The sequence below is a fragment of the Pinus tabuliformis genome, chromosome 4_1 (genome assembly GCF_031772625.1).
Source record: "Pinus tabuliformis cultivar Carrire ecotype Pingquan chromosome 4_1, CPIR1, whole genome shotgun sequence".
Lineage (NCBI taxonomy): Eukaryota > Viridiplantae > Streptophyta > Pinopsida > Pinales > Pinaceae > Pinus > Pinus tabuliformis.
In genome coordinates, this window is record NC_142303.1 from 253,785,809 (window position 1) to 253,806,803 (window position 20,995).

At 36.4% G+C, this 20,995-nt stretch overlaps 1 protein-coding gene across 6 annotated transcripts in view; it reads right to left on the reverse strand.

Moving 5' to 3' along the window:
- Positions 1 to 20,995, reverse strand: part of LOC149175229 (phosphoinositide phosphatase SAC2-like) — a 282,478-nt gene that overhangs the window by 104,892 nt on the left and 156,591 nt on the right. For 5 of the 6 annotated variants that reach the window (XM_089419554.1, XM_089419552.1, XM_089419551.1 and 2 more), the window contains 8 exons: positions 16,074 to 16,239; positions 14,241 to 14,463; positions 7,795 to 7,871; positions 7,420 to 7,607; positions 7,228 to 7,325; positions 6,827 to 6,963; positions 6,522 to 6,677; positions 5,889 to 6,282 (listed from right to left, as the gene is read on the reverse strand). In XM_089419554.1, coding sequence (XP_089275680.1) covers positions 5,889 to 6,282; positions 6,522 to 6,677; positions 6,827 to 6,963; positions 7,228 to 7,325; positions 7,420 to 7,607; positions 7,795 to 7,871; positions 14,241 to 14,463; positions 16,074 to 16,239 — 1,439 coding nt within the window. The remainder of the gene's footprint in view (positions 1 to 5,888; positions 6,283 to 6,521; positions 6,678 to 6,826; positions 6,964 to 7,227; positions 7,326 to 7,419; positions 7,608 to 7,794; positions 7,872 to 14,240; positions 14,464 to 16,073; positions 16,240 to 20,995) is intronic. The other variant, XM_089419553.1, reaches the window with a different exon arrangement.

Below are 20,995 nucleotides of genomic sequence, written 5' to 3' on the forward strand. Positions count from 1 at the left end.
GGCTGAGGGATCAAGATAGGCTGGATGGAGCGTCCAACTTTGTGGTCTGGAAGGCCAAGATCTTGTCCATTCTAGACAGACATCGTATCAAGGGCTTCGCCTTGAGAGTAATGGCTATCCCAGTTGACCCAGTAGCTAATGAAAGGTACGAGGAGGCAATGGCTAAGGCAAAGTGCATCATCCTTGATGGGGTCAAGGATCATGTGGTCCAACATATTGCCGAGAAGGAAACGGCAAAGGAGATGTGGGACACTTTGAAGACATTGTACCAGCATACTTCCGTGCAGAGGAAGATGCTCCTGGAGAATCAGCTAAGGTCATACCAGATGCAGAAGGGAGAGCAGATAGATCTCTTCCTCGGTCAGTTGAAGGAGATCCGTGACCAACTGACTTCCATAGGGGCCACGTCGGATCAGGAGTTGATGGTGAGGACCGCACTTAACGCAATCTCCGAGGAGTGGGAGACATTTGTCCAGAGCATACTGGGTAGGGTGAGTCTTCTAGATTGGGAAGAACTGTGGGCGGCTCTTTGTCAAGAAGAGATCAGACAACTGACCAACACAGGGAGTAGCAGTAAAGGGGTGAGGATCAAGAAGGAAAAGGAAGAGGATGCGGCTCTGGCATTTGCAGGAAAGCAGGAGAAGAGGAAGAAGAAGGACCTTTCCAAGGTCAAGTGCAACCATTGTGGGGAACTGGGTCACTGCATGAACCAATGTCTGAGGAAAAAGAGTAAGGGAGAGGCTTCTGACTCGAAGGCAGCGCTAGTGAAGGCGGAGAAAGAAGTTGAGGATGACGATTGTGCCATGAGTGCTCATGTGCCACTTGAGAACAAGTGGGGAGACATCGCGATGTAGTCAGGAGGACTACAGGCGATGAGGGGCAAGATCCTTGAGGTACCCAACCTCCCCGAAGAGGAGTAGCAGGATTGGCGGATGTCGGTAGAGACAGATGTGGATGAAGCGGCAAGAGTGCTACAGTGCAGGAGTCTCCAGGAAGTGCGACGATGGCATAGAGAGGTGTGCAACGGTGCAAGATGTAGGGAGTTGTTGCAGCAGCGTAGAGGTCAGTAGAGGGAGCAGTTGTTAGCGATAGAGGGAGCTTCAACATCAGGAGTGTTTCTATCCTGACAGGGATGTCAGTAGTTGGGTGGATCAATTACTTACTTCTCAATAACTGAGTTGCAGTGCAGTAGCACGATGCAACATGATGAGAGGGGGATGCAGTGCAGATGTAGTGTTGGGAGCATGGACCAGCAGTAGCATGGATGCAGAGGGAGCTGTCGTATGGATGCAGCAATGGCAGTGGCAAGGCCATGGGCAGCAATACAGGATGCAACAGTGGAGAGGATGTTGGGCAAGAAGGCCTAGCATCAGCATAGGTACCAATGTCGAATAATCAATGTGATGCTTAGTGAGGAGTATTACTAGAGCACAAACCTCACTAAGAGGGAGTGTTGATTTCGAGTAGCATCGGATGTGCTCTAGCCATAAAAATTGGTGGAGAGGCTAAAGCACATGAGATCTCCAAGACCTAGAAATGGTTTGGACAGATTGTACCCAGTTTGGGAGATATTAAAATAATTAATATTTTTAATGGAGTTCCTAAGTCTAAACTTAGGAAAAATAAAATATTAATGGGTATTAATGTAAAACTGGGTTAGAAGGTTCCAAAATCATGAATCAAGCCAAATCTAATCTTAGCCATTGATTAGAGATTTAATCTCGGCCGTTGAAGGACCAACAAGAAAAGTATAAGAGGAGGCTTGAGGGTCAATTGGAAGACACACCAGAGTGATCAGTCATTCATTTTGCTAGAGCGGGGTTGCTAAGCAAAAGTGAATCAGTGATCAGCAACGAGGGGCAGTGAGTACTGGACAAAGAGGCAAAGGCACTACTGAGAGACTAGCACAGAAGCAGAGAGAGCGAGAACAGCAACCAATCCAAGCTACGTAGAGCCCAGCAGAGTCAACTTGGAGGCCAGAGGGATTGCGTCATCCACGCAGAGGCTGTTGGAGTGACGCAGAGGGTCCCAAAGGCTACGCAATGCCTCAGAGGGCTGACGCAAAGGGTCCTGGGACTGACGCAGGTCAACAGGAGGCTGACGCAGAGCCCTAAAGGGCCAGCGCTAAGCTTCATTTATGTCAGAGAGGGTTTCGTGGGACAAGTTTTTTGAATACCTATTTCCGGATATAGAGGTATTGTTGCCGTGTATTTTTCTCTTTTGGGTGAGCCGATTAGGCACCCAACTGTACTCAGAAAGGTTGCATAATAATATAACCCTTAGAATAGTTGCACCGGTTTTCCCGCATTAGGTTTTTCTGAAGACATTTGTCCAAAAATAACAGTCTCACTTGTGTGCTTGTTTTCTTTCAGTTGATGATCTGTAGATGTTGAGACTGTACTTGTGTTTATTTTCAGTATTTATATGGTTAAATAACTTGTTAAGTAATTAAACAAGTAGGTGAAATAAACTAGATAGTGTAGGAAGAATTTTTGACGGGTTAGAATTAGAAATTCCAACATTTTGTTAGATCATGCTAGAAGTTGGTGTAGGATTATCATTTTATGCTACTTCAAAGACAACTTCATTGACATGTATCTCTTCTTGTTGACTCGAGATCTTAGGTGTCGTTCCACTTATCAAGTATTTAGCACTATCTTTGGATCACAACTCTTTAACAAACTAGACAAATATATCTTCTACAATGAGGTCAATTTAATCCATTCTTTTTGTTGTTCTTGGGGAGAAGAGGTATGTATACAATTGTCTGCCAAAGGCTCCCTCTTGATTAAGGATGCCAACAAACTCACTGCTTTAGCTTACTCTAAGTTTATTTTTTCCCTAGTTGCTTACAAGAAGAGGAAATGAGAATTCATTGTATATACACTTCCATTTTATGTCTTCTTTTCTAAACGATCATGTAAATTTTTACATTGTAATAGTATTTTTCAAAATAAAAAAGAACCCAACATGCAAAATCCACTAAGATAATGGAGGAAGTGCAAGTCTTCAATCATTTTCGGTGCAAGAAGGGAAAACAGCTTCTCTAATAGGTGCAGTGGCACTATGACTTTGGTGTTGATACCTTTATGAGCATATCATATACCTCAAGTCTTTGTTACCCTCCAAAATGGGTAACCCCATAGGAGAAAACTTTTCCCTACTTTGGCCAACGGCCCAACCCTACACATTAGCTTGATGATGATGATATGCCAGCGCCCCCACCATCTACACCGATCACTAGGAACTCGATCTTGCGTCTCTAGGCTACTCACACTCCTTCCCGACACTTGCACTTCTGCCCATAAATGTGCATTGCAACCTCCAATAAATTCGTTCTTCCCTGGAACCACCTCCAGTTGAGTCATTCTACCTCCCTCTACCTCTAGAAACAAAACGATTTGTCTCCCGGTACTAGATCCGAGCACTAGCAACTGAATTGATGCTCCTTCTGGCAATTCGCACTGCAAAATGTGGCTTCCTCTGTTGGATAATTCGGCCTCCTATCAAGAACCTGGACCACTAGAAAACCTTCTAAGAATTCCTTCGGAAATTCTCATTGCTACTCCCTCTCTCTAATGCTCTTCCCTAGGTTCAACAACGCCCTTGCTAAATACTGCAAACTAGGTAGTCAAACTGTTCAACTGTAAATCAATGCCCCTTCTCCAAGCCCTCGACTTGCTCTTATAATTTTATGTTGGGCAACCAACGGCCAAGATCTAATCTTGATCAATGACTTAGATCACTTTGACTCCATCAATAGGAGTCTCTAGAGAAAAATCGAATTACCTTAATTAATTCAGTTTAATTCACCACTTTTCCTAAGTTATACTTAGGAATATTTTAATTATGGCAAAAAAATTTAATTAAGGTGTTTCCCAAGCTTATCCCAAGAAACATTTGTTGGCTTTTGGAGATCTCATGTTCCTTAGCCTCTTAGCATCATTTGAGATTAAAACAATTGTTAGTTGCTACAAAATCCATCAAAAACTCACACACACACACACACACACACACACACACACACACACATATATATATATATATATATAAAGTGAATATTTAAGGAGTTAAAAGAAGCCAAGAAAGCGTGAAAGATAAATTCCATATACAAGTCAACATTTTAAACTAAATGTCCTTTTTGTGAAATGACATTTTAGTATTGGTTGATTCTTTAAAATTGCAAATGATGTTGTCCAATTTGTGGGAAATTATTCATTATGGAAGAATATCAAGATAATACGCAAATACAATCAAAAAAATGAGAAAATGAATTCGCAAAGCTTCAAAAAAGCAAGAAGTTATCACAACAAAAACACAAAGAGCTCGAGGATATGTTTTATGGAGAATCAACAAAAAAGGACAATGGAATTTCTTGCTTAAAAGATCACGGCTGGAAATTACTTGCAGAGTTCAAGAAGTCCAAGGCTATGAAGCAAAAATTAGAATAGGAAAAGCAAGGTCTCGAGAAGAAACTCACTGAGATTCTGTCAAAGAAAGAAGAAGAAAATATGCTCTTAACAAATCTTAATCAAACATAATTAGAACATATCAAAAGTTTAAAAGATGAGAATAGAGACACTAATGATAAAGTGGAAAGTCCAGAGAACAAAGAACTTTCAAGTCTAAAAATCCATAATCAAAATACACTTACCCAAACTAAGAAACTTAATTGATAAGAAATCATTGGAGAATGAATTAGAAGAACTTATCACAAGAAAAGCATCAAAATCTTCAAAAATCCAAGTTGAAGAAAAGGGAACAAACACTGATCTAGATAATATTACAATTCAGAAAGATCCCAATCCAATTAAAATGAAGACATATTTGGGTGTTGCAGTTCAAACGACAGAAATTCAAAGAAAAGACCCAGTAATCAAACCATAAACATCAGTACGAAAAGAAGATCACATGCCAAAAATAGTTAAGAAAATACTACAAGTACGTTAAAAGAAAATCAAGACACAAGAACTTATTATCAACAACCAAATCATAAGAGTAGACATCTCATCCAATCAACAAATCCATATCACTCAACACAGAAACCACTGATTTACGTTCTGAAGAATATCAATGTTAGTACAATTAAGTGTAATGATAACAATTCATCTTTGGAAGCCTATAAGTGAAAATTTCCATAGAAGATTGATTTGGGATGGTTAGATCATTTCATAGTGCAACAATTTTGTACCACAATTACAAGTTCATATCATCTTGTATCAGCGAAGATGACAACTCCAAGAATTCAAAATGATGCAAATAGATTACGAGACAATGAAAAGGATATCAAGCCTTTTCGTGGCAAAGCATTTCTAAAGAAGGCAATTTTATGAACATAACTATATCAATAAATAGTAATGATAATTAATAATTATGAAAGGTCATGTCTTTTCTAAACGACACGACTCTTCATGAAAGGGCACTCCCGCCTTGGAACATAAACGGGACCCTCATTTATATTAACATATCATATCACTTTGTACTCAAACATTTTATATAAATATTTTCTATCCTATGATGCATACTCATATTCCAAATATTTGTGTGATAACGAACTTTGCTCCTATTAGGGGAGGATGTATATGTTTTGCATATACAAAGGAGTATATAGGCAATCTACATCAATAAACAGAAAATACCAAAACAATCTAAAAGGACAATTTCAATATGGGTGTGGAAACTCTACAAACATAATAGAAACAAAAAATCACAATCGATAAGAAGCATAAAATCAGAAACATTCTATTGAATTATTGATGGAACTGGACCAACCTTATGGACCATTGTAAACACAAAGCAATCCATGAGCAGTGAAGAAAAGGATGGAAAATATAAGTTGCAACCTCTTCGTGGCTAAAGTAAAGTTCCTTATGATATAGGAAACCAACCTTATTATGAGCAGCAGAACCACCGTACTGTAAAGCAAGTGTATCACCCATTGTCTCATACAATCCCATTAGAGCTTCAGCTAAGCTACTATCCAAATCAATTTCTGGCACATCTATCAAGCCCAAAGCATTCAGCTGTCGGCCCATTGCAACCAATCCATATGCATATTGGGCAACATTTGTACGGTCTAAACAGTCAATGCAGTTTGTACGTAAAATTCCTCTTTGATATAAGGGCTTATTTCCTAGCTCTTTCACGTTATTTGCAGTAAAAGCATCACCACTATCGCATGTGTTTGAATCATTTGTGCATGAATTTTGGAGCCCATATTCAATAAGGTTATTTGAAAAATCACAGACCACTGATGGACAGATCTCTTCCACATCATCTATTCTGCAAAATGAAATACATTAATAAAGAGAAAATGCAAATCTTATGATTAAGTCAGATAAATAATAGTAGTCAAACATATTGATATTATGTATAACTTTACTGGTAAACTGCCTTAATTTCTATACTGAACAGCTAACAAGAAAGACAACTGAAGAGATATAGGAGGTAAAAAAGATTGAATGTCAATGTAGCATACAACATTCAATATCTAGTATTCACAGTTATACAGGCAGGCTTACATGCCCATATTCATCTTCAGCCTATTGTCCAAGTTGTTCTTTGACGTTCCTTTTTCCATTTTCAGATCAGGTGTTATCTTGCTATGGAAGAATCCAGTGAGATCCAATGCTCCAGCAGCTACATCTGATAAGAGTTGTAAAATATTTGCTGCGTTGCTGCAATGGCAAAGGCATGCAGTTAACAAAAAGCAAAAATGCCTTTAAAAAGGATGTGTGACTTCTCTCCATAAATAACACAAGCAAATCTATTCATTCCCATAACATTTACACTATTATATAACTCCTTGCTACAGTCAAGCACAAACCTTCTGGAGAATTTATGAAGATCCCAGGGTATAAACTTGAGCTGACTTTCTTCAGGTAGATCTCTGTTAATAACCTCAATTGCATTGGCAAACTCCTCAGAAAGAACGGTTTCTCGGGGTTTCTTCTCAAATGCCTGCTAAATATTTTAAAATATAAAATACTTTAATATGGGCACAAATAAAAAAATTCAAGTCACAGATAAGGACCCTAGCAACAACAATAAAATGTAATTGCTGAATCCAGCCAGTTATTTCTAGATACTAAGATATTATTCACAGAAAAATTACTTTGCCTATTTATAACCAAAGATAACTATGTAGTGCTTTAACATAATTAGAGCAGCAGCCACATCTTTATTACTTGGAAAAATTATTAAGTTTCTAGTTATGAAAGCCCCTACCTTGATAAGATTCAAAATAATTATCGGATTTCCATATCTCTTTACAAGATTTTCAAAATGGAGTCTTGTTGCCTGATAGGTTGGATCTTTTCTATGCACTGATAGAAGATCCCACAAAAGGTGTTACTAGTTAGTATGTCTCTGCAGAAAGAAATCTGGAACCTTACTCAGCTGTTCATTATAATAACATACATGTAATATCAGGCTTTAAATTTACGCCTGTAATTTCCTGAGACCAATAAAGGGGTATTGAGCCTCGGTGTTGTACAACAGAGCTTATCTGTCGGATATATCCTCCAGAGATATCTTCAAAAACAATTTGTTCTGTTTCAACATCATTTGCTACTCTGCCTTTATCATTAACTCCCCGTTTCAAATACCTGTTCAACAATCAAATAAAACTGTTGTAAAAAATGCTGACTGACATTTTAAATAACAAATATAAAATACACTGGCCACTAATATGCAATATTTACTGCTGTTCATAAAACTTCATATGCCACCACGCCGAATTAATTGCCTTTTTATTTCAAATTTCATATACTAAGATGCAACATGTTATCTTACCTAGTTCCAGCATAGTATCTTGAGCGCCTGGCAATTAATGTCAAAATAAAATGCCTCCCAGAAATTGCAAGTTTAGCCTGCAAGAAAAACATAGAAAGATTCACTTTCATGCGAACATTAAGTACATATATATGCCTAGCCTACCTAATTGATCCTAAATGTAAACAAAAGTATACCAAAAATTAAAACTAAACAGAACAAAGACTGTAAATCTGAAAGGTAGGGAATGTTAGATTTTGATCACAAGCACACAAGAATCTAGTTGTGGCAAAGAAGAAACACCAGCAATTGCACACTTGAGACAAAAGAGAAAGAAGAGAAAATGGGAGACCATTCTTTAAACCAAAGTGACAAAGAGATCAATCTGATTTGTGATGCCTGTTACCCACCAAAATGTATAACCCCATAGGAGGAAATTATTCTCTTACATTTGACAACCAACCAGTCAGTGAAACAACCAACAGTCCCTGCTAGCCACCATTAGACGATGATATGCCATGTGCATCCACCACCTGCATTAGCCATGTTCTTCTCACTTGTTCAGCATTCGGACTTGGACGAAGGTGGGCTGCTATTCAAAAGGTACTTTAATCACTTTGCAATTGGGCACTCATTTGTTTTGGGCATTTAATATTGGATGATGGGCTGATTTGGAAGATTGAAAGACCTTGACCGTAATTTTGTTCTCTCACCTTACTAGGGGGGTTAATCTTTGACGCTGTTGACCACACATTGTCAATGATCCCAAGGAAGCAAAGTGCAAAGATATGAAGAAACTTTTTCAAAGTTCAAAGTCATCAGCCAACACTATTGTATCATTGTAAACCCAATGTCTGCAAGTTATATTGTAAATGATGCTAGTATGACCATTTAAATATGTAACTAAACCTAGGTAAACCTCTGATTTTGGCAATGGATTTCATCCTAGGAAGTTTTTAACCTCACCGAATTATGTGTGTTTCTAAACACGGATAATCGACAGAGTTTTTCTTCCAGCTTAAACCCCAAAGCTAGGCTGGAATCTCTTGACAAGGTCTTAGGTGAGTCATATTGTTATATCGGATCTTTGTGAAAGCGTGTTCGAGAATAATTTAAGCACATTTGGCTAAATTATTTTATTACAAACACACTTGGTCTATACTAGACCATATTGAGTGCAGAATTGGGTAAATTATTGAGGGTCTGAATCTAAATGTGTTTTCCCCTTTCAAGGGTTGATATTGTAATAATTTGATGTAAAAAATATTTTGGTGCATGGTCCTTCATATTTAGACACCATAGCTAAAATATTTGAAGGTGGGAAAATAATTAGCCCCCTTTAGTGTCAATTAATTAATTTTTCTGGCTAAATTAAATAAAAATCCTAAGCCAAAAAATTAATTAATTTTGAGTCGGAAATAATTATAGAGAAATTAATTTCTCTCCACGTGGAAAATAATAAAAAATTCGTGGGTCAAAGGAAAGTCAATTTGTGGAGGTCCCCCACCAAGGGAAAAATGGATATTTTAAAAAAAATTGAGCCCTTGGACCTTGGTGGTTAAGCCAAAGTCAAATTTTTGAAGAAATTAATCCAAAATATTAATTTTTGGATTAATTAAACATAGATTTTAAGAAAAATTCGAATTTTTCCTCAAAATAAAAAATTTGATTGTGAAGATTAAAAAATGATCAAGTTATTTTCAATGGTTGAAATTATTTTGACGAGTATCAAGCCAACTAGCCGTTATTTTCCACTTGGAGGGGTTTTTCTATATAAAAAGTCAATTTTGCTTCTATTGAATATCTTTGGATGATGAAATTCTTGAACGTTGGTATTGAGTTGTTGCTCTGCTGGGAACATTTTGTATCACAATAGAAAGACGATGGGGTTTAGTTCATGTTTTTTTTTCCTTTTTCCGCTAATCTATGGTATGTGTTAGCTAGCTATGTGTGATCCTATATAGTGTTGAATACTACTAAATAATTGTTATTTTATTTGTCGATGATAAGAACATTCTATTGGTATATGTTATCTTAGGTGATCTGATTCACTATATGATCTAACAATTTCATTTGAGAATATTATAGAGATTTACAAGTATGTTAGCCCTTGGGCTCCAAGTTCACAAACTGTGGGGAAGAGCTGACTATGTTTGGGCTCTGAGATTTCTTTATGGTATTTGATTTTGCAAGAGGGTTTTGGCCAATATTTATTTTTCAAAATTTATTCATCAACTGTTATTTCTCCAAAAAAATTTAAATTTGTAAATATTGTATACTTGTAAATTATTTCTAGCCCATTTGTTTTGCAGCACTTGGGGTTTTATTATTTTTTTGGCTTTTATATTTTGTATATATATTTGGGGTTTGGTATTCTTCTATTCATTTGTGCGGGTGAGCTTCAAATTGATCAAGGAAATTTTGTTGGGGTTTTGAGGCAGATCTAGGCCTATAAAGGCAAGATCTAGCCTCAAAGCTCAATGTCCAGCTCGAAGAAGAAGTCGTCCACCTTTTTTGCAGCAAATTTGTGGAGAAATTTTTGATTGCAGGGTTTCAAAATTTTTTAGGCCCTAAGGCCTAGCCATCCAACCTTTTTATCCCTAGTCATGAGCCCCAGAGAGCTTTTTAGGCCCTCGACCTCCTTTTCCCTTGAGCTAGCCACAGCCCTTAGAGGCCCTTCCAGGGCCTTGACCCCCTTCTCCTGTCTAGTCGCGAGCCTAAAAAGGCTTCGGCCTCCCCTTTTCTCCTTGGCCACAGCCTTCAGATGCCTCCCAATGCCCTCGACCCTTTTCCTAGCCCTAGTCGCAACCCTTTTAGGGATTTTTCTCTTAACGGCAGCCCTGTAGGGCTTGGTTGTAGGCCCTAGGGGCCTTTCCCTCCTAGCCACAAGCCTAATTAGGCTACAGGCTGCCCTTCTAGGGCTCTTCCTCCCTTATCATAGGCCTTGGTGGCCTTTTTCTCCCTAGCTGTAGGCCTTGTTAGACCTTTCCCTTCCATCGTTGGGCATTTTTGGCTTGATTCTGGGGTTTTGGCATCAAAATATGACATCTTGTGGTTGCAGGCTTATGGTAAGGTTCTACACTAAGTTACCAAGATTAGGATATGGATACGGATATGGATCCGAATCCGGATCCGGATTCGCTAGTTTTTTGAAAATCCAGGATCCGGATACGGCAAGTACAAAAATATAATAATATTAAAAAAAATATAATAAAATTAATAATAGACACAAAATATATACTTCTTAATATATTTTTGACTTGACATATCAAAATGTTAAAATGCATACCTCAATTACTTCTCTATAACCTTTTTTTGGTCTTAATCATTTAAAAAAATTATATTATGCACTAGTATAGAGTGAGACCTACAAATTGTTTGATAACTTTAAGAACCTTTTACTCATAGAAGTCCAAGCAATTTCAAAGATATAATGGCTATCATAATTTTATAAAATATATAAAGTTGAAATTATAAATTTGAAAAATGTGATTGAGGTATTCTCTACAATTCTAAAAGTTTTGTAGCAAAATTCCTTTGCTCATGTACTCAAAGTTAGCATCGATGGGAATATAATCTATATGCATTATATTTCCATGTGAAAACAAATACTATAAGTAAAATCAAATTTCTCATAGTTACACTCAATTTTTGTAAATAAAATTATATATTGATACATTTTTATATATATTAAAGCTAAATCATTTTCATTCATTTTGTGCTTTTACCATATATTCAAGTCCATCTTTAATTATCTCTTAAAATTAACAAATTGTTGTTTTTTAAGTTTGCATTCATAAAACACCATCATTAGTTTACGCCCAGACACCTATATTTTAAGATTATTAAGACAAAACTAAATTTAAAATTATATATATATATATATAAATTTGTATAAATTTTATATATTATTTTAAATTTTAAATTAATTAATAAAAATTTGAAAAAAAATATATATATATATTTTAAAATAAAAAATATATGTTCAAATTCCAATCTATAAGTCAAAACAAAATTAAAAATAAAAAGCAATATAATTTAAAAAATACATACCTATATTTTAAGTTTATTAAGACAAAACTAAATTTAAAATTATATATATATATTTGAAATTTGTATAAATTTTATATATCGTTTTAAATTTTAAATTAATTAATAAAAATTAGAAAAAAAATATATGTTAAAATCCCAATCTATAAGTCAAAACTAAATCTAGGTCTATTTTGATTACATTTTGTTCGAAAATCACTGCCAACGTCGCGACTTCCCCCTGGCTTCCCTCCATTCAAATCTTGACGCCACTAGCCGTCTTTCGAGTTTTAAGTCAAGAGCCATTTCATGTTGGACTGACTTCTCTCCGAAACTTGGCTTTTCTGCATCGTTTCCATCAACCGATCGATGAAAGTTTGTAATTTTGGACGGATTTTGCAGCGTGGTGAAAGCTCGGTCAGTTTTTTTGTCTGCTGTTCGTTCGCTCTCTGTGGTGTCAAGGAAGAAAATAAAAAACTGTGGAACTATCTACTCTACGTCTATATGAGACCCATGAGACCCAAATGTGATTCCCGCAGACACCACGAATGTCTACAAAGTAAAAACAGCATGGCAAAAAACTTAGAAATCCAGAAAAGTGACACGGGATCCGTTTCCAGATTTCAACATCCATTTCTAACGAACATTAATATGCCACATGCCAGTTCTTGGACGTATTTAGGCGGATCCGGATCTGAATCCGGATCAGATCCATGGATCCTGTACCCCAGAGGGCCGGATCCGGTAACTTAGGTTCTACATTGTTTTTCATCTCTAACACTTTGTGTTTGCAATGATTTTCTTGCTAACATTGTGGTTCCAGGAAGTGGAAGCCATCTTAAAGCCTTTTCTAACCCTCAACTAGGCATTTATGCCTCTTAGTTTGTCTCTCTTCCCCTAATTTTCTTCTCTGTTTCGCTACAGCCATTTTATGCAGTCACATAACTCTATAAAATTCACTAAGATTAACCAAAGATCATCTAATAATCACTCAACTTGATTAGCTAATTGTTGGAGCATATTTGACCTGAATAATTGGGCACCTTGCTGGTTTATAAAGGACTGAATCACTGATTTTCTGAATTATTTCAAGTTTGATATATGTTATTTTGCGGTCTGATATGAGCACTAAAAGTCTGATCTATAACTTCTAAGCAGTCTTATAATCATCCAGAAATCGTTGGAAGGTTTAATGCATTAATTTTCTAGCTTATCTTTGACATTTTGCATCATTTTTTACTGCTGATATAAAATTGCAGACCTCTGAAAACAAGGTTGCAGTGTTGATAAATCACTCATAAGTCTCTAAAATTGGCTAAGGAACTTTTATAATTCATAATCACTGATGGTTGAAGTGATTTGGACTTGAAATTTGGTCAAAAGAGTTATTGGCATCTTGCATTTTTTTTATTTAAGTACTCTAATTAAATTCGTTGGTTAATTGCTCTAAGCGATATTATAGATCTTGTTTCTCATCGCTATTGTCATTAGATACATTGCCCATTTTTTATAGTTCTTGTGGATTTGTAGTCTAAGTTAACTCTTGAAGCACATAAGTCAAGTTTAATCAAAGTTGTGATAGACGATGTAATTGCATCCATAAGGAATCTAAATTTCTCTCTTGTGTATCTAATTGGCATATTGGTGATTCATTGGTTATAAACTCGAAGATTACTAATTGTATTAAGTAGCATTGATCTTGTCTTGAGCAATTATCTATTTGTTTTACTAGCAACATTTTCTGGCACCGTTTAAGTTTGATCACTTCCTCTTGTGGTTGAGATTGGTTATTTATTGTTTAAGTACCTTATTGTCCATAATTGAAAATCATTACAACTAAGTACTTAATTTTTTTTAATAATCTCACATTGAGAGCACTCATTATTAAAAACCAAAACCTATTTAGGGAATCCCACACTGAACATGTAATCAAAGCCTTCAATTGGGACCAAAAACATGACAATTCTAAATTTTTCTTATCTTCTAAGAATCTAGATTTTTATCTTTTTATGAAAAATGTGGTGAACCCTATGACTTCATGCATAAGAGTTGAACTAAAATTGTATTTCATCAACTTTCAAATGCCTTTTCTTGTTTTAGGGCACTTGCTACTAGAATTTCATTAAGCATTGGTCCTCAAGTTGTATTTAAAGCCCTAATAATTAAGGCTTTGCAATGTTGTTCTAGTTTATGGGCATGTCGAAAATGTGTTGATTGTCCATATATGTTTGCTCAATTTATTCATGAAATCCAAGGTTATGACATCTTATTATGTTGTTGAAAACTAGAAAACATTAAATTGATCATAAAAATATAAGGTAATACAATGGGATGAAAGGCATATACCCACGTTGCAGCATACAACACCGCAGCTACCTTCATATAAAAAGTAGAAAGAATTGATGGTGATTTCTTACAATACTCCTAGCATATATTACCTGCTTAAAGAATCCATAAACCAACGCCACTGTCCAAAGTGTGTTGTTAAGGCACTTACGGATGCCTTGTGTCAAACCATCATTCCAAACAAACATTGTGTCATAAAGTACTTGCCCTGTCTCATCATTAGACAGATTCTTTTGCAGGCTTGACATAACACGATATGTGTAGCTGAAAAAGAAGTCCTTGGTAAGATCCACAGTAGATAGCAGCTTCTTGTATCTGTTACAAACGATTAACAAAAAGTAAGATTACAAATCTAATGTAAAGAAAACCACAATAAAATTAAACTGGAGGAATCCAAACAACAAGATGTAATGCAATAAAGGCCCACTTAGAAGCTAGAATCCAAAGGACAACAAAAAGCGAGAGGAGGCATGCCATCAACATGCTTGGACCAGGTCCTCATCCATCTATTCATTGCAACTTAAATATGCCCACTGTGCTATCTTAATTTAGAATTTCCTGATACAAAATATGTTATATCAATTTATTCAAGAATAGAGTTCAAATATTATATTTGATATAATCATGAAAAGAAAGAGGGGTACGACAAGTCAAACTTTCACATCAACTTTGTCAAGAAAGTGGGGCATGACAAGTCAAACTTTCACATCAACTTTGGCAAGAAAGAGGAGCATATCCTCTATCAAAGAAGCATGATTATTGTATATACCCTGCAGATTTTACAGTCAGTTTTGTAAATATTTCTCTGTTAATATAAATGTATTTTTCAAAAAACAAAAGGCATGTCATTTTATCATTTTCAGAACTTTGACTTCAACATTTCACACTGAAAAATACCATAGCCAACACTAATTCTTCACACATATGTTAGGATGTCCTTCAAACCAACAAACAATGAAAATATCTCAGAGCAGACAATCACAAACCTGGACAGTTATATCAAAATTAGCTAAGTGACATAAATCCCAAGAAGCCATTAAAATATTTTTAATACCCATTGGTGGGGAATACCAAAATAACGTCATCATCAATCAAATAGCAAAGTCCCCTCTGTGAGCTACGACTTTGAGGCCACCCAAAAAGCAAGAAGAAGCCAGTCATCATTTGCTTGGGTACAGGTCCTCACCCATCCATTTATAACAACTTAAATATGCCCATTTTACTTTTTAAATTTAGAATCAATTTTTTTTCTCAAACTCAACCAATACAAAGTATGTTATAACAGTTTATCCAAGAAAAGAGTTTGAATGGCATATTTAATATAAATCAAGACATGAAAGAAGAGCATGACAGTTTAAACTTTCATTTCAAATTACTGTTGCATATCATGTAGAAAAAAGAGACAACTTAAATATGGCCATTTTACTTTTTAAATTTAGAATCATTTTTTTTCTCAAACTCAACCAATACAAAGTATGTTATAACAGTTTATCCAAGAAAAGAGTTTGAATGGCATATTTAATATAAATCAAGACATGAAAGAAGAGCATGACAGTTTAAACTTTCATTTCAAATTACCGTTGCATATCATGTAGAAAAAAGAGAGTACCAATATACTTTTGTTCATCTTTAGAACATGCCACCCAAAAAGCAAGAAGAGGCCAGTCATCATTATGCTTGGGTGCAGGTCCTCACCCATCCATTTATAACAACTTAAATATGCCCATTTTACTTTTTTAATTTAGAATCAAAACATTTTTCTCTAACTCAACCAATAAAAAGTATGTTATAACAGTTTATCCAAGAAAAGAGTTTGAATGGCATATTTTATATAAATCAAGATATGAAATAAGAGCATGACAGGTTAAACTTGCATTTCAAATTACTGTTGCATATCATGTAGAAAAAAGAGAGTACCAATATACCTTTGTTCATCTTTAGAACGTGCCAAATTTGTTCGTACAGAAGGATGTGGAACCATAATTATCTTACTTCCAGTGACTCCATAAATGTCATGGCCACATATAACTCCAATTCGCCTCCGTTTTGTTACAAGTATCAAATAATATGGCTCCAAAAATTTGATAAATCCTACAAGCATAAAATAATTCATATAAATAAAAATCAATGTCTAGCTTTCTTCTCTTACAACAGTACAAGCTTATGACGTTCTTACATTTATGATCAACATAAGTAATATTTAGTTTCTATGTGTTTGATAGCATCATAATTAGTAGCCTTTCTTTCTTTCAACTTTCCATTAAGTGTTGCCTCTATTACCATATATAATTTAACTAGTCTTATAAAGGTTGTCGTTCTAACTAGTATGTGTCTTGAGGAATAACGACTATGAACAAATTAAGATTGCTACGAGGGTAGTATTAACAAGAGTACACTACAAGCATAGGTAGTCAAGAAAATATACAAGGAAAGATACATTTATCATAAAATATTTGGCATTATAAATACAAGGCTAGTAAAATTAACAATGTAGTTGAGCTTCCACCAACTTCATAGAAGTTTTTGCAAGACAAGTCCTTGGTAAAACAAAGATTGGTATAATAATATGAATGGAATGAACTAGGAACTGAGCTATCGATATCACTTATAGAGAACTTTTTACTAGATACATGAATCCATCCCCAACAAATGGAACATGAAGTGTGTTGATTGAAGTTAATGTGTCTGTCCCTAACTTGGAGCTCGCAAAACTTGAACCTCAAAAAGGTCAAGTTAAGAAAATTCTAGACCTTGATAAAGAACCTAAGGATCCTTCCATGATATTGCAATGTATGTATTATGTGTGAAATCTCCTTAATTGTACTTACCGAAATTTATTCTTCTATCTTATGCAGATTATTTGTCTTCAGAAATTGATCACGGCAAATAACGAATAAATCACTACTGCAATTTTCACAAATAATAACAGGAACTGAGAAATAATGCACACACACAAAATAATGAACACCGACATTTTTAGGCAACTTGTCCCTGGAAAAACCCTGAAGGGAAAACCAACTCTGCAGATGAGGGTTTTATTATTAATCTTCAACAAAAATTGAGAATTACAATCTACTTGCCTCTCACTGGCAAATCTCTAACAAATATTTTTCTCCACTCCCATTGGCAAAATCGAACTAGAAATACAAAGTTTCCTCCTGCAAAAACAATTCGACCTCTCCTAGGCTACTCATACTTCCTCCCACAACTCGCACTGGCAAATGGAAAATGCGCACAACCTACTTCGGTAATTCTCTTAGTCTCTGGAAATTCGTTCCAACAAATACGCTGCCTCCAGGAACACTATGAAGCCACTTGCACCTCCTCTGATATCTATCTCCGACACTGGATATTGAACTATAGCCTCTACAACTTGCACTGGGTAAACTGGCAATGCACACTAGTGGAATCAACCTTTCTCTTGCAAAATAATTCAGCCCCATTCCTTCTCTTGGAATGCTTGAATATCTGTGGAGAATTTCTCCAAAAATTCTCTCCCCAATCTTCTTTGTTGAATCCCTTTTGTCGGTGTCTTCCTTGCTCAAACTAAGCCCTTGCTTTCACTGCAATAGGGTAATTCGAACTACCATATGTGTCTCTAAAAGCCCCATCGATTTGCTCTTATAATCTCTCGTTGAGCAATCAATAGCCATGATCTAATCATAATCGATGACTAAGATCATCTTAACCCTTTCTCAAGACTTTTCTGGAAGTCTCTAAAGCAAAATTGATTTAACTCAATTAATCTTATTTGATTAACTGGATTTCCTAAGTTACACTAAGGAAAATATTTAATAATTGGCTAATTAATCTAATTAAGGCATTTTCCTTAGAAACTTTTTTTGGGTCTTGGAGATAATTTTCCTCTTATGTTCCTTAGCCCCATAGACACCAATAGAGGCTAGAACACTTGTTCAAGCTACCAAAAACTAACACTCCCTCTTAGCAAGGAAGGTGTTCTCCATTACTCCCAACTTATCCTTGAAGTAGACAAACTTTGCCTTACCCAAGGCCTTCATGAGAATATTTGCAACCTGCTGATCTATGGGAACATACTTTAGTTGAACTGATCCATGTTGTACACAATCTCTAATGCAGTTGTATCTGATGTTGATATGTTTCAACCTATCATGGAACATTGGATTTTCAGAGAGCTCGATGCAACTCTGATTATCACAATAGATATTGGTCAAATCCAACTGCTCACCAAACAATCCCACTAGCAGCTTTCGAAGCCAAATAACTTCACATGTGGCGATGCTCCTTGCCATGTATTCTGCCTCTACAAAACTCAGTGCCATGGAATTTTGCTTCTTGCTGCACCAAGAGACAACCCTTGATCCAATACTGAAGCATCACACTGAGGTTCTTTCCCGATCCACTAAACTGCCTACCCAATCTGAATCTGTATAACCCATCAAACTGACACCATCACCTCGAGCATATCTCAAACCATACTCAATAGTACCTAGTAGATATTTAAGAACATGTCTCGCTATTATCCAATGTACCCTATTTGGTTCCACCGTGAACTGGTTGAGATTGTTGACCGTGAAACAAATGTTTGGCCTTGTGTTGAATAGATAGATAAGGGATTCGATGAGCTACCTGTTGACCACTCTGTGTCAACTAACCTATAGCAGTACACAATTTTTCAAATCATTCCATCATGTTCAAGCAGTAAGACATCCAGATATCATCATCATCTTTCAACATGTTTGTCAAAAGTTGTAATCCAAGTTTTGCAGCTTTGTGGGCCATTGTTGTAAAAATGATCTTAGTATATCTATGAAGCCATGTAAAAACATCTAGGTAGCCTAAGATTCCTTGCTAAAGAGTTTCACTCTAGGGAGATTTTTACCCTCTGCCAATTATTCACGTTTTCGAACCCAAATAAGTGGCAGAGTTTTTCTCCCACATATACCCCAAAGCTAGAGTGGGGCTCGATGGTAAGGTCTTAGGTGAGTCATAGTGTTATCGAGTCTATGTATTTTTATCATACTAGATCCTCTATCTTGTGTCGCCGAATTTGGTTAAGTCTAGAGGTCATGTTTTGATTGTAAAATTCCCCTTTGTTAATTTTAGGTATGTTTTATGCTTAGAGCAATTTATTTCAATTTTCACAGTTAGCTCAATATCTTTTGCAGATTAGCAATCACATCAGCATTAAAGTAAACTGCAAATAGAACATAAACATAAATCGCAGAAGACAAGTCAAGACAAGAGGACACAGGATGTGGCGCTAGCCAAGGACAAACCCCAATGTGGGGAAACCCTTGATCAATTCTTCTTATATGTTCTCCAATAGTTCAGCAGAGAGAGAGAAATAGAACGTTTACAACGGAAGTCAACACTTTGACTTATCTAGATAAGAGCATAGATCATCTCTAAGAAGATGATACATGAGATCAGTTGAAGACATGCTGCTTCAACTAATTCTCCAAGGTGACTCCTTTACCTATTGTTGTGCTGCATTTCGTCATCATGTTGCACTTCATCGTGCTACACCATGCTACACCCATCATCACTATGCTGCATCTCATCATGCTTCATTAATCATGATTGTACCCATCACTGTACTGCATTATGTGCCATTGTTGCATCATGTTGCCATACTGACCTATGTGTTGGCTGCATCTTGCTTGCTTGTTGTCCCTAGCATGCTTGTTGTCCCTTGCATGCTTGTTGTTGCATGCTAGTTGTAACATTGCATGCTTGGTGTATTTGATGCTAAGTACCATACAATTGTCCCAATGGTAGTTAGTTGTCCCTTGCATGATGCTCTCCTTCGAAGACAGATGCTCAGGTTGTTCCAGCAGTTTCGGCAGTTCCGGCAATTCCGACTATTCTCGGCAGTTCCGGCTTTTCCCGACAGTTCCGACTTTTCCCAGCAATTCCGGCTTCTGCCCGCTGTTCTGGCAGTTCCCGGCAGTTCCAGCAATTCCGGCTGTTCCCGGCAGTTCTGGCAGTTCCGGCTGTTCCCGGAAGTTCCAGCAATTCCGGCTATTCTCGGCAGTTCCGGGAGTTCCAGCTTTTCCCAACAGTTCCAGTAGTTCCCGGCAGTTCCAGTAATGCCGGCTTTTCCCGGCAATTCCAGCAGTTCCGTCTTTTCCCGACAGTTCCGGCAGTTCCAGTAATTCCAGCAATTCAGCTATTCTTGGCAGTTCCGGCTTCTGCCCTCTGCATTAGGGCAGTGTTATCCCTTAGGATCTCTCCTCCTACTAAAACCCAAAGACAAGTAGAGAGAAAGAGATCCCAAGTGTGTTGAAATGACTTGAAGGCCACCTCTATTTATACTAAAACGTTGAGCACAAGTGGGGTTATTTTGGTTCCTGGCCAACCTTGACGAATTGTCCCATAACACAAATAAATTCATATCTCCATGAATACTTATCGGAATCAGATGAGCTTTAGATCAATCCTACACCTCTCGATGAGAGGGATCCAAGAAAAATATCAGCTTCCATTAATAAGATGACCCACATGGAGTTTGGCCCTAGTTGCCAATTTTAACACCCTTCTAATGCGATGTCTATGTAATATCTTGATGTAAAAAAGTGTTGTCTAGGAATATTTTTGGTGGATGATTACTCATAATTAGACATTATTGCCAAAATATTTTTTTGACCCACTTTGAAGGTGGAAAATATGTGTAATCCCTTCTTGAGTCATTTATTTTGTTTTCCAGTAAAAATTGTCAAAATAATTAAACTGGAAAATTGTCAAAAAATTAAAATGAGAGAAAAAAATAAATTCTCTCCAAGTGGAAAAATTATCAAGAAATTATTGAGGTCCTTTTCAAAGTCAAAAATTAGAAAGGACTCATTTCCAAGGCAAAAAGTCACAA